This window comes from Onychostoma macrolepis, chromosome 24, assembly GCF_012432095.1.
Source record: "Onychostoma macrolepis isolate SWU-2019 chromosome 24, ASM1243209v1, whole genome shotgun sequence".
Classification (NCBI taxonomy): domain Eukaryota; kingdom Metazoa; phylum Chordata; class Actinopteri; order Cypriniformes; family Cyprinidae; genus Onychostoma; species Onychostoma macrolepis.
The window spans coordinates 27594708-27613663 of record NC_081178.1 but is presented as its reverse complement, the minus strand read 5'-3'; the positions used below and the strand labels follow the sequence as shown (position 1 = coordinate 27613663).

The window sequence follows — 18956 nt, the reverse complement described above, 5'->3', positions numbered from 1 at the left end:
TAGAGGTTGGCATTGTGGCAGATCTACCCATCCCGCTACTGCTGGGGAGGGACTGGCCGGGGTTTGTCCGCCTCCTGGCCGCCGTGGTGCAACCGGCCAAGAAGACCCGGCGACCTCGGCGGAGGACCTCGGCGCTGCTGGCCACCGACAGCGAGGGGGAGGGTGATTCACTTAATAGAAATTCCGCCAATGTCTATGCTGATGTCTTCCAGCAGGTGACGACAGGAGGCTCCTTTTCCCGGGATCAGAGAGAAGATGAACGCCTTCGACACTGCTGGGAACAGGTGCGTCGAGTCGACAGCGAGGACCGACTTCCACCGTCGCATCCCCTACCTCACTTTGTCATTAACAATGGGCTGCTATACTGTGTAGCCCACAGGTGGGGGGAGGAAAAACTGCTGCTGGTAGTTCACCGGGTCAAAACGGAGACTGTCATCGAGCTGGCCCACTCTCACCCCATGGCTGATCATCTGGGAGTGATGAACACGGTACAAAGGATCTGGGATCGTTTTCACTGGCCTGGGCCAGATGAGAGGTCCAAAGGTTCTGTCAAGCTTGCCCTACCTGCCAAAGAACATCTCCTCTTCATCCTCCCCCCAGCCCACTAATTCCGCTGCCTGTCATGGAAGTGCCGTTCGTGCGGATTGGAATGGATCTGGTAGGCCCGTTGCCGAAGTCTGCCCGGGGTCATGAACACATTCTCGTCATCCTGGACTACGCCACCTGCTATCCCGAGGCCATCCCACTCCGCAAGGCTACAGCAAAGAACATCGCCAAGGAGTTGTTCCTTCTTGCAAGCCAGGTGGGAATTCCCAAGGAAGCACTGACTGACCAGGGCACTCCGTTCATGTCCCAAGTAATGGCGGACCTCTGCCGGCTGCTACAGGTAAAGCAGCTGCGGACATCTGTTTACCACCCGCAAACCGACGGCTTGGTGGAAAGATTTAATAAGACCCTGAAGCAGATGCTCCGCCGTGTAGTAGCCGAGGATGGGCGTGACTGGGACCTCATGATCCCGTACGTGCTATGCGGAGTAAGAGAGATTCCCCAAGCCTCCACAGGATTTACACCCTTTGAGCTCCTATTCGGAAGACAACCCCGAGGTCTATTGGACGTGGCCAGAAAAGCTTGGGAGAACCAACCTAACCAGAACCGCAGCCTAGTGGAGCACATACGGGACATGAGAGAGAGGATCGACCGAGTGATGCCCCTGGTCCGGGAGCACCTAGTCACGGCCCAGCGTGCCCAGCAGAGACTCTACAACCGGCCCGCCCAAGCCTGGGAGTTCCAGCCGGGAGACCGCATTATGGTCTTGGTCCCGACAGCTGCCTCAAAATTCCTGGCCACCTGGCAAGGACCCTACACCGTAGTGGAGTGGGTGGGTCCAGTCACCTATCGAGTTCGCCAGCCAGGAAGAAGAAGGGTAGAACAAATTTACCACGTAAACTTACTAAAGAAGTGGATGGCACGGCCGGAAGAACTCACCGCCTTCGCCCAGTCTCAACCTCCGGTCGTGGATGTCGACCCTCAGTTGTCGGGATCACAGAAGACCGAACTGGAACACCTAGTCAGTCAGTTTTCTGATGTGTTCAGCGAGACCCCGGGCAGAACGACAGTCATACACCATGAATTCCGCACACCACCTGGAGTCGTCGTCCGGCAACGGGCCTACCGGATACCAGAGGCTCGCCGGCCGGCTATAGAGGAAGAGGTGAAAAAGATGCTTGAAATGGGCATTATCGAACCATCGTGCAGTCCTTGGGCCAGCCCTATCGTCATGGTCCCCAAGCCCGATAACACCCTCCGCTTCTGCAACAACTTCAGGAAGTTGAACGATGTCTCCACCTTCGACGGCTATCCCATGCCCCGAGTGAACGAACTGTTGGATCGATTGGGAAAGACCAGGTACATATCCACATTAGACCTCACCAAAGGCTACTGGCAGGTGCCTCTGTTGCCCTCATCTAAAGAAAAGATGGCCTTCAGCACCCCCAGTGGCCACTGGCAGTACCGGGTTCTCCTGTTCGGACTTCACGGGGCTCCTGCCACCTTCCAAAGGCTAATGGATGTGATACTCCGACCCCACCAAGAATATGGCGCGGCTTACCTCGACGATGTGATTATCCACTCAGAGAGCTGGGAAGCCCACCTGGAGTGGTTGCGGAGGGTGTTGATCGAGTTGAGACGGGCTGGCCTTACAGCCAACCCCTGGCCCACCAACAAAACCCAGGTACGAGCTTTTCTGGGGTTGGCGGGCTATTACCGACGTTTTATCCCGAGTTTCTCCTCTATAGCCAGCCCCCTGTCAGACCTGACCAAGAAGGGGCAGCCAGAGAAGGTGGACTAGACGCCAGAGGCCGAGCAGGCATTCCAGACCCTGAAGAAGGCCCTCACATCCTCCCCGGTCCTCCACGCCCCGGACTTCAGCTGCCCCTTTGTCCTATACACCGACGCCTCCAGTACCGGCTTGGGAGCGGTCCTTTCCCAGACCAAGGACCCGTGGTCTTCATCAGCCGCAAGCTCTCCCCCGCGGAAACAAGGTACGCGGCACTCGAGAAGGAGGCCCTGGCCATAAAGTGGGCAGTCCTGGAGCTGAAGTACTACCTCTGGGGCCGCTGCTTCACTCTTGTTACGGACTACGCACCACTACAGTGGATGTCGAAGGCGAAGGATAGCAACTCCCGGGTGACGCGGTGGTTCCTGGCACTCCAGGACTTCCACTTCCAGGTGCAACATCGGGAGTGCGGACGGACTCTCCCATAGCTGGTCATGATGGGCAGGTCTGGCAGGTATGAGAAATTCCCCTCCCCTCTATGTCGCATCTTCTCCATCAGGACCAGGAAGACGCTTAGGGAGGGGTGTATGTGGTGAGCCGCCGGGGAATGGATCATCGTCGCCCTGGAAACGCCGCTCTCACAATCACCACCAAGCACCTGCACCTGAGGTTAATGAGCGGCATGACGGCCGCTCTTTAAAGTGGGGAGAGAAGACACATGGGAGGAGAAGGACTGAGGCTCCATGAGAGACGGAACTAACGTGTGTTTTCTCTCCCCTAACAGAGACGGACTGAAACCAGGTGAGCTTCACTTCACCCAGACACCTTGCTGTATCTGACACATTGGGCCACCACCGCACGACGACACATCTTCACTGCACTTTGACATTTGTCTGAATAAAGCTCCCTGCAGGGTTAATTCAGCTACAACTGTGTCTGTGCTCTCATTCACCCCGCTACAATATATATATTACAATATATATTACAATATATATATGCAACAACAACATGACGTCTTTTCAAAAGTTGCAGCAGCTAGTTGAGGGCGGAGCACGTAAGCACGTGCGTGATGTCAGATGGGGTTGTACTAAAATTATTTGAGTACACTGCCAAAAACAAATGAACGCATTTGAGTGCTGTAAACTTAAAATTAAATTTTTGTACTAATTACTCAAATAATTAGAGGTGAATTAACGTTTTTATGTCTTGAGTAATTACAACCCAATTCCTTTATGAAAGATTTACTATTTGGTCTTACAGTGAAGCTTAGTCTTTTGTTTATCAACACTCACCTCCATACCAAGACAAACACAATTGGAGAGGGAGGGAGGGCTTCACTTCTGCGGTTATCTGCCTGTCTGTGATGTGCATGTGCTGATCAATGTGTGCTACACTCTCTGTGCTGCACATGCCTGCGCCGAGACGCGGAGGGGAGAAAGGCATCGGAACTCGACTGAATCTCAACATTTCCTGACCCGACCTGATATTCAGATTTTTTGTTTGACAGGGAAAGCTGTGAGAAAACAGAAACACACATGCACACATATATAAATATAAAACTCAAAAAGAAAGATTCCCCTAACCACCTGCACACCAAAAACTCAACCTGCACATAAATGAGTTTATGAACAAAACTGCAAAGTTCACCAAATATTGTCAATATTGGGGATACCTTAATAATCAAGTATATATACTGAATTCAAAATCCATTTGGCTCGAAAATCTAAGGGAGACTTACTCCCTTTCAAAGCAGCCTTACAGTATAAAACAGGAAGGTAATAAAATTAATGATGTAACCTTCAAAAATGAGCCAAATCCAAAATTCTGCTATAAGGTTTAGTCTAAGTTGTGTTAACCAACATGAATACAAAACCTACAGGCTCAGTTACACAAGGAGACTAAATGTGTCCCCATGTGTTCATTGATTGGCATATAAAACTTACAAGTGGTAAATCATTATTATATATTAATTATTTAACCTCCTCCCCATCCAAGGACTCAATATCTTATTGCTGTTCATCAAGTGCATGTCAAACTAGCTGTTTAACTCAGTTGTTTAACTTGTAATAAAACAAATATTTCATGTTTTTGATATGTTCATGTTTTTGAATGTGGTGTCATAATGGGTTAATAAGGAAACAGGGGCTCATGGAGCATTTAAATGTCAGAAACATTCTTCCTTTCAGGCTCTGGAACAGTTTGCACTCAGTTGAATGTACTGCAGGCCTGCACCAGGATAAAGCTAATAAATGCTGTATTGTTGAAAACAGAGGTTTGAGATGTGTAGCCACTGGTCTAGGCTGTTTGCATGAAGAAGAATGATGTGTGTGTGTCACTGTGCTCTGACAATACAAGCACTGTTTGCTCTCCTCCAGAAAGTATGAGGAAAAAAGACAAATGGGGGAGAAATGGGACGTGGTCATTGGAGGGACAAACCATTTTGAGAGCAGTGAACATTAGCACTGCAGTAGTTGACCAGTTAACAGATCAAAATTGTGTTAATAAACTATTGAGGAAATACAGATGGTGATACTGAGAGAGTTGCTGATGTTGTTCAGAGATACAGGTGAGCTCTTTTAACCTACTAAATCTGAAAATTTACAAGGACTTTAAAATTAGTATTCAGATGCTATTTTGAATGTCTATATACTTGACACTGTTCAAAAACATCACCATTACATACTGGTAAACATCTGTATTGTATATGTGACTCTAACCTAATTAACAGATACAGAAAATAATACAATCAGAATTAATTAGATGTATTTATTTACTTATTGGTGAGCTTGGCAGTAATACTCAATTGAATAAACATCTAAATATTTAAAACAAAGTTATTCAAAAACAGTTAGTCTTAGTTATCGTTCATGAACACAACATTTGAACCTTTTTTCTCATATTACCTTTAAAAACAGTTTTACATGCATAAATATCTTATTTATGTGAATTTCCTTTTTTTTTCTTTTTTTTTATAATATAGTGACACTTGAAAAACACAGGGTGCCATTACCCGTGAAGCATAACAAACAAACAACACATCACAACATAATCCCCCTAATGACTAATTAAAGTGTGCTGAAGATTTGACTGTAGGTTGCGATAAAGTTTGACAATATTCAGTTGTGTCTTCACAGTCTTTTTTAAAAAAAGACGTGTGCAGTATTATAAATACACATTTAAAATATTAAACATCAAAATATGCCCAATGATAAACACAAATTTCTGGATAAGTGTGTACATTTATTTTCAACAGAGTTATCTGACTGGGTAAAGCATTTTGGATTTGTAACATGAGTGATGCAAAGATTTGTGAGAAGTCAAAATAATGCTCTGGTTCAACAAAACAGTAGAATGTATTTGACTCTGAGAGATTTATTTTGTCTTGTGGTTTAAAAAAAAAAAAAAAAAATATATATATTTCTTTTTACATAAAATAAAAAATTAAAATTAAAAAACAGACATAAACTGAACAAGTTTCACATGCATTTGGCAATCAGAAATACAACGAGTCTATGAACAAAGGGACCCACAGTCCTCATGCCTCCCTGCAGCAGGACTACGGCATGCTTACTCAGGTGATCTGGAACCCTGGACAGTAGAAAGGTCTCTTTATTATTATTAAATACTTTATTAATCCTTCACAGGAAATTATATTGTTACAGCAGCAACCACAATTCAGTCCATGCACACAGACATGTCTAGCTAAGTACACATTAAGAAAAAAAGAAAAAAAAATGTCCCAAGTTGTAACTGTTTGTGCAATAATTGTTTATGGTTTATTGAACAGGCATGAAAATATTGTTCAAACCCTTGTCAATAAATATCTGTATAGTTTAGTTTGATCTTACTAAATTATATTTAAAATACAGTATCCTGAAAAAAAGGACTATTTATTGATTGATTGATTGATTGATTGATTGGTTGATTTATATTTCTGAGTTCATAACCACTGAATATATGATAATTAGTTTTCTTTAACTTCCTCCAACTTTAAAATCATTTTATGAGCACACTGGACATTTATATATTTTATAGATTAAAATGTACATGAAAATATAGCAAAATGTGTACAGTATGTGTATAACAAATTAATTAAATTGCTTTATTAAATTTAGTTTACATTCATTGCCATAGAGTTATTAAGCATTTTGACCCAAGATGTAATTAAGTGTTTTGCATGAATTTCTGTCTGGTAATAATAATAATAATAATAATCATTATTGTTATTATTATGAATTATTATTTGTTTATTTGTTTGTTTGTTTGATTTTGTGATATAATTGTTTTATGGCTTTGCAATATAATTCACATTTCAGACATTGAGAATTTAATTAACAAAATATTAATTTATATGATCTCACTAAACAGTTTATAAGATGGAAAGCTGTAAAAATTCTCATACAGTATGGTCTGAATACATTTTTATAGAAATAAGAATGAAAGAAGTATATTATGTGCATTCTTGCTCTTTGGCACCATAACATAATTAAAACTTATTTTGCCAAGATATAAAACTCTGTCTTGAACTCTGATTGAATAAACTGTGTTCAAAATAGTGTAGTCTTCATTTACATACAGTGCACCATTTGTTGTCCCTAAAATGCTGGGTTTTTGTTTAGTAAAATAAACGAATCTTTATTCATTTTGTACATTTAAACTGAGTTAAAATGTCATATTTTCAACAGTCAAATTACCCATACATATACACAATCTTAGATTGTATTCCAAATTAGAAAATCATTATAATGCAGTTAAACATTATAAATCAAAATCAAACGTCAACATTTGTATGTATAAACAAGTTTATATACGTATAAATTTATCTTTTCAATCTTTTTATAGAATATTACGATCATGAAATTATTAGGTTGATTTTATTCAATTTTATCAATGAGATATGTATAGTGCCATCATCTGTTTAACACATTTACCTTATACGAAATTATAACGATTTAATTTTGTTCTGTGGGATTTCTGGTGCCATAGTCAACACCATCCTTTTGTTCAAGCCACTTAAAAAAATGTATAAAAATGAATGAATGCTCTACCATGATTTAATCATTACTTTATTTATTTATTTATAATACATTAACTTTCTTTGAGGAAATGGTCTGGAATAGAATCATTATGCATAGATAATATTTTCCGCCTGTAGTCAAATTCAAACATTTGAACTTGGCAACCTAAGTCCTTTAACAGGAAAAGTGCAGTAAATGGAATCCAATCACTTCTCTTATAAAATAATTTATTATAAATCTTTCATGACAAGCGCATTAAAGATTAGTTGACAGGCTGTCACTTCACGTCACTAAGTGATAAGTGAAAACAAACAAACAACAAACAAACAAAACAAAAAAACAGCATACTTTATTCAGTGTACTGAAGCCTCTCCTCTACTGATATAATTTTAAAGAAAACGCCTCGTCTCCTTGCTAGTATATTGCTGTGTTGTGCTGTTTTCTTAACCTTGGAGGCTTGCATTTGGCATTTGATTAGCAAAATTTAAGTTACATTTTTGGTAAATATGGCAGCAAACAGTTGAGTGAGAAGCTATTGAAATTGTTACTTTTATCTGCCTAAGACATTATGTCAGTTAGGGGAAATATTAGTTCAGATTTAGTCTACCTCTAGTCCACAAGAGGTTGCAACAAATAAATATAAACCAAAAAGCACCCCATTATGCTATTCACTGAAAAGAAAAAACGGACTGTTAACAAAGTATGTGCACAAACTCTGCCACGCAGCTCCATCACATAGTCAGCTGTCAGGAACAGACCAGACTTCATGGATTTGGTTAAGAATTCAGTAATTTCAGACATAAGTAATGCTATCTATCAGCATGTGCTATTAAAGCTATAGTAAGGTTAGGGGTGAGGGGTTAGTATTTGTTTCAGCATTGTGTTTGCAATCAGCCCTGTGATTGAAATCTTTAGAATTGGCTGCGGGTGTCACGCCTTAGGACTGTCTGTGTGTGTTTTCTGTCTTTGTGCTCCTCATGACAGTTCTCCCTCATGTTCCCTTATGCCCATATTTGGTTTTCTTGTTCCTGTTCCCATTAAGTCTCCATTTAGTTAATTCAGTTCCACCTGTGTTTGATTAATTACCTCGTTTAGTTTCTCTTACTTAAACCCTGTGTTTTCCACTGTCCTGGGTCCGGTATTAACATCGATGTTGTGTTCCTGTGTGTTTCTGCCTATCTTGTGTTACCCTGTTTTGAGAAGATTAAAGAAGGTTTCTTTGAGTTTTATCCTTGTCTCCTTGTTCCTTGTTTTGCCACAGTTTGCAATCGTGACAGAGGGGCAGTTTGTGTTTAACTAGTGCATTTATTATTAAAGACCCCATGAAATCACATCAGACTATTCTATTTCTTCCTTATTTTTAATGGAATATTGCAGTGTTTATTATAAATGATTTATCCATGCAAAAAAAAAAAAAAAGTGGTTAAGCATTTGATGAGTATGGGTTGAACTGCCAGTAAGTGTATTATGAGCTCTGTTTAACACATTAAAAAATATTTAAAACATGTTTAAATATTTTAGATATTCCTCATATGTTCCTCAAAATCAGTGCAGAAAATAAAAACAGATTAAACCTGGTCTTATGATTACCCAGAATTCTCACTCTAATAGGTTATTTGTGCCCCATATTGACTTCAACAGTTCAGTCTATTGAAGAATTCTGTTCACGTTCACCACAAGCCTATAAATCACTCTAACAATCTATTTTCTGTTTCTCAATAACAGAAGAGTCATCATTTCCTTCTAATGGAGTTTTGCCACATGTCCTGTTTGAGTTCGTCTCCTCCCTTGGCATCATCACTATGACATCCAGCCCTAACATTCAATGAAATACTGTTTCAAAGAACTTCTCAACAATGGACAACTGTTCTGCTCTTCATGTGCTTCTCATGATCTCCATCATGCCTGGCTGGCTAGGGGGTGACATTATAATCTCAAAAAAACAGCATGAGTTCCGTTCAAGTAAAATCTCTCGCGGGTCCAATCTAAGAGTGAGACGAGGCTGGATTTGGAGCCAGATATTTGTTGAAGAAGAAGATCCAACACCAAGGAAGATTGGTCAGGTATAACTGGAATTAGCTCTTTAATAATCTCCTTAATAAATTATTTGTTAGACTGACAGTGACAGCTATTTTATTTAACATCAAATATAATAATAATAATAATAATAATAATAATAATTTTAGCATTTTATGATATTAAGTTGCAATAATAAAATATTGAAAATTCATATTATTGTGTGAGTTTGGAAAAAGATGTATGCAATTATTTCAGTAAAGTATGTAAGCAATGTTTTACCTGATTTTCTATAGTTTTGAATGGTAAACCAAACTAAGATTAACACTCTGGTGCTCCTCGCTGTCACGGAATTGCCAGGCTCCACCCTCACTTCGTCTCACCGTTTATCTTCTCCAGAATTCTAATCACCACCACCTGGACCATCATCAATTATCTAATCTTCCACCCTTGATATAAGCCTGCACCACGGCTAGGACAGCTTAAACAATGAATGTGCTACTTACCTGTGATTACTTAAATCTAGTGATGGTGAGATGAAGCCTCATGAAGCATAGAAGCTTTTCAGCCAGGTGGTTCACAAAAGGGTTCAATTCTCGAGGCTTCACTTGTTCACAATACCGCCTGGTGGCCAAAGAGTGTAAAACAAGCAGATACATTACAGATGACCTGATGTGATCTGTGATATATTGTTAAGGCTTAGAAATAACAGTGAAGAAAAAAATCAATTTCCACATAGACTAATCTATTTATATGAATATAATGTGTATTTTCTAGTGTTATATAATGATTTTATATCATAATATAGCATAACTGTGTAATAAACATATTGGCTTGAAATGAATGGGGCTATCAAATGTGTGTAAATCAAGTCTTTGCTCATAATATTGGGGCAATATTATTAGTCTAAAACTGGAAAGTGGCTGGATTTAACAAGGCAGAGGACTGTGAATTTACAAGATTCTAACCGCTTCCTGAACCAGTCAGGCCAAGTGAGGCTTCGGACATCATCAGTGACGTCATTGCTCTAAAGCGGTACAAGCCTCAATATGCGCTTCACTGAAAGCTGCCGGGATTTCTCGACACACGCTCCGAAGCCTCGACACAGAACGTAACATCACTACGTAAATCAGTTTAGATCTCCAGTCTCCTCCTTCTGAGAACTTTGACTCCTGGGTCCTATCCTCCTATCCGTTACCTATAAGAAAAGAAGACAATATCACAATTAATACAAGATGTGTGTGTGTGGTGAAACTCACCCATCTGGATAGTCATCTTCACAGCTTCTCTGGTTGTTGTCTTTGAATCATCTGCTTTCTGCCATTACTGCATCTGTGCTAAAAAAAATTGTTTCAATAGCCACCTTTGCACTGTCAGGCCAAAAGCAAGCATGCTAGTGCGTGTCAGGGCCAGTCATGTTTCCACTGTCTCTTGATTGTACCTCTTTGGGGCTTCCTCTGAGCCCTAATGGAGTTGTTTTGTGCATTCCTGTCACCACAAATAAATGGAGCAGTTGCGACTAAACAGTAAAACAGTAAACAGTGTGTTCTCTTTCTATATGAAATGATAAATATCAGTTTGATTTAGCACGCTGACACAGATAAATTAATTACTATTTTTATTGTAAATCATTGGTATTGTGACGGGAGGAGCCAACGACAGACACAGTGGGTGTGGCGTCAGGCCTCGGAGAGGCTTTTATTAACAAAATAAAGTGTCCAGGGGAAGAAGTGTCCAAAATAAACAGGGGGTCTGGTGTCCTCGTCGTGCTGCGGGGTTTGTGCAGGAGGGCAGTGTTCCAGGAGGGGAAGGGTCCAGGGAAGGGGCGGAGTCCGGCGGCCGCACGCGCTCCCACTCGGGTCCGGGGCGCGAGGGCGGCGGCTTCATCACAGCGGCGGCTCTTACACGTCGTCCACGGCCTTTGGCAGGACTTGTATGGCCCGACATCCTGGTCTGACGGCCGTAATACGGGTGCGGCTTTCGTCCGGACCGCGGGTTCGGCAGCTCACGTCTTCGGTGGCGCGATGTCCCTCTACGCACCCTTCCTGGACCCACGAGGACACCAGCGTGCATGCACGGGGGAAGAGACCGGTCTGTCGAGGAGAGGCGCGCTGGGCATTTAACAGCGGCGGTGATGAGGCTTCATTCAGTCCAGCTGTGCCTCATCACACGCCGCCAGCCCGCGTTGATCCCACGCCCCTCCTCTCATTCACCCACTCCAGTCGGGAGCCTGGTGAAGGGCGGCGAATAAGGGACGGGGTGGTGATGATAATGAGGGGGAGGGCCACTGATCCGTCACAGTATATAATATATAGATGCTGAAGTCTTTAAATCCTCATGTTAGGATTAAACGTCAGCTTCTGTCAAGTTTGTTTTGTGATGTAGTTAAGTTTTCTTTTATTTTCACCTCACTGGTGAAATTGTGGGGTTGTGTGATGTTTGCTTCAGAGAGGCGTGATGAGAGCTGGTCTGACGGTAGAAAACAGTAGAAACACAGCTTGATTTTGTTCTCACCGCTTGATGTCTGAGGCTAATGGCACCACTTGGATCATTGTAAGCCCTTGACAGTGGAAAAGCGGCTATTGAGTTTACATACCAGTTTCCTCTGAGTCTGTGTTTTCCTAACAGAAGACCAGACCAACACAGTAGCGACAACCATAAGTTCACATACTGGTTGTTCTGTTCAAGGATATTGTAGATTCTCTTTGCCTTTTCGTCACCAATCCTGTCACCCACACAATGATCACTGCAATGGTTGTTTCTCCCTTGCCTGTCTGCACCAAGAGTCCTATGGCAAACACATCTTGGACATGGAAGAATACATCCAGGAGGCATGTCAGCAAGGTTACAACCAGCCATCAGCCTTCCCTGCTGCTTCCAGCTTCTTTTTTGCTAAAAAAAAGGATAGAGGCTTGAGGCCATGCATCAATTACTGGGCACTGAACAAGATCACCATTAAGTTCCATAATCCCCTTCCCAGACCAGATGGTGAATCAGCACATAGAGACGACTTCTACAGCCCTGAATGTCAGCGGAGATCAGGGCAACTAGATGAGCCCCAGAGACAGATCCCCTCCGAAGACCTTGTTACCTCGACGGCCATCGGCACAAGACCACAGGAACCAGATGAGTCCTCTGAATCTGACTTTTCTGCAGCCTGGAATTAAACTGCTGGTTTCGTCTGGCCAGAGGAGAACTGTCCCCCTGACAAAGCTTAGTTTCTCCAAAGGTTTTTCTTCTCCACTTGTTTCACCAATGGAGTTTTGGTTCCTTGCCGCTGTTGCCTCTGGCTTGCCTGGTTGGGGAAACTTAATTTCTAGCCATATCATCAACTAAACAGCACAGATATTATTTGAACTGAACTGAGTTAGACTATGACATCACTGAATTAATGATAAACTGACTTGAGTGTTTATTATTTTGCATTATTACACACATTTTTTCCTATTGAATACTGTAAAGCTGCTTTGACACAATCTATATTGTTAAAAGCGCAATATAAATAAAGGTGACTTGATTTCCCTTGTCCCAGCAGCCTTGGAACATCTTTTTGGCTCTTCCATCTTCATGAAGCTGAACCTCTGTAACACATACAACCTCATCTGGATATGCAAGGGGGGTAACTGGGAAAACAGCTTTCGTGACCCCTACAGGCCACTACGAGTATTGTATACTGTATGGGGCTGTTTAGGCTATTCAACGAAATCCTATATATTTTAGGAATTCACACAGGAGGTGCTCTGGGAGTTTCTCAACAAGTTTGTGATGGTCACTATCAATGACATCCTCATCTACTCCCGGAGTTCGGCCAAACCTCTGTGTTATGTTACAGAGGTCTTTAAGAAGCTAATCGAGTACCATCTGTTTCTCAAGCCAGAGACCTTCAATCTAAAATCGAATTCCTTTGTTAAACCATCAGTCAATGTGGTATCTCCATGGATGAGAGGAACATATCTGCAATTTGAGATTGGCCAACTCCTTCCACCATCAAAGAACTATAGAGATTCCTTGGTCTCACTAACTTCTATCAACACTTCATCCAGAATTTGCACCACACCTGCACCTGCACCACACAGCTTTGTGGTCTGGGATACAAATAGGACTGCCTAAACATTGAATGTGCTGCTTACCTCTCCAGTCTCCTTCTCCTGAGAACTCCGACTCCTGGTTGCTATCCCTGTTCAACTTCCCCAATACCTGTAAGACAATAAGATAATTTCACAATTCTACTCCTCAGTGATCAAAAGGTGTGTGTGATCACCCAACAATTTTCAACAATATAAAACATGTAACAGGCAAATAAAAGTGCAGTTACCTGTGTGTGTGTGTGTGTGTGTGTGTATGTGTGTGTTTTAACTGACCAAATAAAAACAGTATATAAGTATTACTTGTGCTGCATTCCAAGTTTTCTGAACTTTGTGAAAAACAGTGTGAAACATTGATTTAACAGCTGAAAATTATCCATTGATCACACCTCATTCAAAAGATACTACTGAACTTTAGCATGACTCAATCTGTCACAAGACACATAAGAGCCAATGGCATTTCGCAACCAAAGCTGATGTAGCTCTTCTGGCTGCAAATTTTGAATGTGTTGTACGTCAGATGATGGAGACACTGATTATGTCTGTTCCTCACACAAATCAATGGTTTGTCCTTGGAAGATTTGGAGCATTAATACTTCTTAAATAAATTGTAACTGTAGTTGTATCTGCCTATTGTTAGGTTTACGGGTAGGGGTTGGGTTATGTGCTCAAAAATGTCTAAATAGTGTAATGTAATGTAAATAAAATTGTAGTGGTTGTTTACATTGAAAATCATACTCCAACATAATCAAGTCAAATGTAACCTTTATTTATATAGCGCTTTTAACAATACAGATTGTGTCAAAGCAACTTTCCAATATCAGAATAGGAAAATAGTGTCAATAATGTAAAATGATAAGATAGGCATTTCATTATTGAATTCAGTGATGTCATCGTCCAGCTCAGTTCAGTTTAAATAGTATCTGTGCAATCATGTCCCCCAACTAAGCAAGCCAAAACTCCATCGGTGACAGAATGGAGAAAAAACCTTGGGAGAAACCAGGCTCAGTCAGGGGGGCCAGTTTTCCTCTGGCTGACCTAATTAATGCAGCCTAAAAATCCTTTAACGGATTTGAATATTAGAAGCGTATTACTGTATTATGTGTAAGCCAGGTTAAAGAGATGGGTCTTTAATCTAGATTTAAACTGACAGAGTGTGTCTGCCTCCCGAACACTGTTAGGTAGATTGTTCCAGAGTTTTGGCGCCAAATAGGAAAAGGTTCTGCCGCCCGCAGTTGATTTTGATATTCTAGGTATTATCAAATGGCCAGAGTTTTGAGAACGTAGTGGACGTGGAGGACTATAATGCGATAAGAGCTCGCTCAAGTACTGAGGAGCTAAACCATTCAGGGCTTGATAATAATTAACAAGATTTTAAAATCTATACGATGTTTAGTAGGAAGCCAGTGCAGTGTTGACAGAACCGGGCTAATGTGGTCATATTTCCTGGTTCTAGTAAGAACTCTAGCTGCTGCATTTTGGACCATCTGGAGTTTGTTTATTAAGCGAGCAGAACTACCACCCAATAAGGCATTACAATAATCTAACCTTGAGGCCATAAATGCATGAATTAACATTTCTGCATTTGACTTTGAGAGTATAGGTCTCAATTTAGATATATTTTTAAGATGAAAAAAATGCAGTTTTACAAATGCTAGAAACGTGGTTGTCAAAGGAAAGATTGCTATCAAATAGCAAGGTTATTACATGTGGGGGTTTTAGGTCCGATAATTAACACTTCCGTTTTTTCAGAATTTAGCAGTAAGAAATTACTCGTCATCCAGTTTTTTTACATCGACTATGCATTCCGTTAGTGTCTCAATTTGGTGTGTTTCACCGGGGCGCGAAGAAATATAGAGCGGAGTATCATCAGCATAACAGTGAAAGCTAACACCGTGTTTCCTGATGATATTTCATAAGGGTAACATGTAAAGCGTGAAAAGTAATGGCCCTAGTACTCCATACTGCACTTGTGATAGATATGATACCTTTTCATTCACTGCTACAAATTGATGGCGGTCAGATAAGTACGATTTGAACCATGCTAATGCACTTCCACTAATGCCAACAAAGTTTTCTAGTCTATTCAAAAGAATGTTGTGGTCGATAGTGTCGAACACAGCCCTAAGATCCAGTAGTACTAATAGAGAGATACAGCCACGATCAGATGACAAGAGCAGGTCATTTGTAACTCTAATGAGAGCAGTCTCAGTGCTATGAAACGGTCTAAATCCTGACTGGAAATCCTCACAGATACCATTTTTCTCTAAGAAGGAATATAATTGTGAGGATACTACCTTTTCTAGTATCTTTGACAGAAAAGGGAGATCGGTCTGTAATTAACTAGATCTTTGTGGTTAAGTTGTGTTTTTTTAATGAGAGGCTTAATAACAGCCAATTTGAAGGTTTTGGGAACCTATCCTAAGGACAATGATGAATTATTAATAGCCAAAAGAGGATCTTTGACTTCCGGAAGTACCTCTTGTAACAGATTGGGTCGGACGCAAAGGTAAGTGGTAGTATGTGAGTATTTATTGAAATGAAGCAGATGACTGGAGTGAAGGATCAACGTGAAGAGGTATGTAATGGTGTTCAATGGAGAGATCCAATAGGAGAGGAGGTCGATGGTAATGTCTTTCTTTCCACAGGATAGCCACGATGGTGAGATGGGAAATCTTCTAAGACGTACTGGGAGCCGAGACAGACAATCTGGGAGGAGAGGAGGACACTAGGAGCAGAGACAGGAGGTAAGGCACACAGAGGTAAGTAGTCAGCGAAGGAAATACTCAACCCTTGTGTAGCGAAGAGCAGAGTCCACGTAGAAGTTACGAGATCGGACAACTGAGTGCTTGATGTGATGGTTTATATGTTGGCGTTGATGACTGATGTGATAGGGTGCAGGTGAGCGTGATTAGTACTCTGGTGATGTGGATCGCTGTGATTGGTGGGGTGTAGGGCCTGACTGATCCGTGACAGTACCCCCCTCTCCACGGCCTGCTCCTGAGGGCCGCCCTCGGCGTCGTGGTGATCTACTCCGGCCTCGGGGTGCTGGGCGATCGGGATGTGTTGAATGGAATTCTTCGAGGAGTGTCGGGTCCAGAATGTCATCCCTAGGTACCCATGAGCGTTCCTCAGGACCGTAATCCTCCCAGTCCACGAGCTATTCCAGTTTACCACCCCGTGCCGAGATTCCAGTATCTCCTTTACTTGGTATACGGCCCCTTCATCTACGATGAGCAGGAGAGGAGGTTCTTCAGTCTGGTCAGGCCCTGGAGAAACAGGAGGAGAGAATGGTTTAAGTAGAGACACGTGAAAAGTGGGGTGAATTTTGTATTGTGGAGGTAATTGTAGTTTATACATGACAGGGTTGATTCTTTCCAGCATGGTGAAGGGGCCAACAAATCTGGGACTAAGTTTTCGGCTAGGCAGGCGCAGCTTGATGTCCCTGGTGGAGAGCCAGACCTTTTGCCCAGGTTGGTATTCGGGATTGGGGGCTCTTCGAAGGTCTGCTGCCATCCTTTGTCTGCGCACTGCCTGCTGGAGTTGGTGATGTGCGTTGTCCCAGACTCTCTCGCTCTCTCGGAACCAGTAGTCGATGGCGGGGACTTCCGATGGTTCTCCTGACCAAGGGAACAGGGGAGGCTGGAAACCGAGTATGCACTGGATGGGAGTGAGTCCAGTGGAGCTTTGACGTAGTGTGTTTTGGGCGTACTCGGCCCAGCCTAGGAACTGGTTCCAAGAGTCCTGGCGACCATGGCAGAAGGTTCGGAGGAAGTGTCCTACATCCTGAATTTTGCGTTCGGTCTGCCCGTTTGATTGCGGATGGTAGCCAGAGGATAGGCTTACGGTCACACCCAGGAGGGAGAAGAAGGCCTTCCAGACACGGGAAATGAATTGAGGTCCTCTATCTGATACTATGTCTTCAGATATACCATAATAGCGGAAGATGTGGTTGAACAGGAGCTCAGCTGTTGTAATGCTGTGGGAAGGCCTTTGAGGGGTATCAGATGACAGAACTTAGAGAATCGGCCGATGATGACGAAGATACATGTATTACCATCAGAGGCTGGTAGATCGGTAATGAAATCCACTCCTAGGTGTGACCAAGGACGGTTAGTTATGGGTAGTGGAAGTAATTTGCCAGTGGGGAGATGACGGGAACTTTTGGAGATGGCGCAGTCAGGGCAGCCCTGGACGAACCTTCTCACATCCCTAGCCATACAGGGCCATCAGAAGCGATCTTGTAGCAGCGAGAGAGTGGCATTGGCCCCTGGGTGGCCAGTACCAAGGGAGTTATGGGTGGTACGGATGAGCAGGATGCCTTGGGTTCTAGGGACATACTGGTGATCCGGGGGACAGCCCGGCGGATTGGCAGGTGGAGTGGTAGAGGCGACTGGTGGAGAGGTCCATTGGATGGGGCTGGTGATGATCTCGGTGGGTAAAATCTTCGTTGGTTTTTCATTGCTGCCCTCGGGGTTATGGATACGGGATAGAGCGTCCGCCTTGACATTTTTAGACCCGGGATGATAGGAGATTTTAAAGTGGAATCGGGTGAAGAATAGCGCCCACCTGGCTTGTCGAGGGTTTAGTCATTTGGCATCGCGTAGATACTGGAGATTCTTATGGTCAGTTAACACTAGGAAGGGGTGTGCAGCCCCCTCCAACCAGTGCCTCCACTCTTCCAAGGCGAGTTTGATAGCCAAGAGCTCCCGATTTCCGATGTCATGAGTTTTCGGGAGAAGTAGGCACATGGATGGAGTTTGGGAGGCGTCCCCTGCTGCTGCGACAGTATGGCTCCTACGCCTGTAGTGGAAACATCGACCTCGACGACGAAAGGTAGTTCAGGATTGGGGTGAGTGAGGAGTGGAGCGTTGGTGAAGGCGTGTTTGAGGTGGTTAAAGGCTTCTAGGGCACTGGGGTTCCAGGTGAGTGATTTATTGTTTCCTTTTAGGAGGTCCGTGAGTGGGCTGGTAATGGTACTGTAATTGGATATGAATCGTCGGTAGAAATTATAGAACCCTAGAAAGCATTGAAGCTCTTTGATGTTGGTAGGAAGGGGCCAGGATGTGATAGCTTCCACCTTCCCCCTGTCCATGCGGATGCCACCATGGTTGATGATATACCCGAGGAAGTGGACTGTGGATTGATGGAAGGTGCATTTTTCGGCTTTGAGGTATAAATGGAATTCCTGTAGGCGTTGGAGGACCTCCGCAACGTGTTGGCGATGTTCGGCCAGGCTCCGGGAGTAGATGAGGATGTCATCTATGTACACGATGACAAAGCGATGGAGGAACTCCTGGAGCACCTCATGCATGAATCCTTGGAAGACTGACGGGGCGTTGACCAGCCCATAGGGCATGACCCGATACTCGTAATGGCCAGTGGGGTCACAAAAGCGGTCTTCCATTCGTCTCCTTCCTGGATCCGAATGAGGTTGTAGGCGCTGCGAAGGTCCAGCTTGGTGAAAATGGTGGCTCCGCGGAGTTGTTCCAAAGCGGCTGGGACAAGGGGAAGGGGATATCTGAATTTAACAGTGATCTCATTGAGTTTATGGTAATCGAT

The 18956-nt window shown here is 43.1% G+C and overlaps 1 protein-coding gene across 3 annotated transcripts in view; it reads left to right on the top strand.

Annotated features, from left to right (window-relative positions):
- The first annotated feature begins 4703 nt into the window (after positions 1–4703).
- cdh19 (cadherin 19, type 2) overlaps positions 4704–18956 on the top strand; it is a 92448-nt gene continuing 78195 nt past the window's right edge. For all 3 annotated transcript variants that reach the window (XR_009269080.1, XM_058765633.1, XM_058765634.1), the window contains exons 1-2: positions 4704–4841; positions 9019–9356. Coding sequence is in view for 2 of the 3 variants with exons in the window: in XM_058765633.1 (XP_058621616.1) it covers positions 9150–9356 (207 nt within the window). In the remaining variant the exon portion in view is untranslated. The remainder of the gene's footprint in view (positions 4842–9018; positions 9357–18956) is intronic.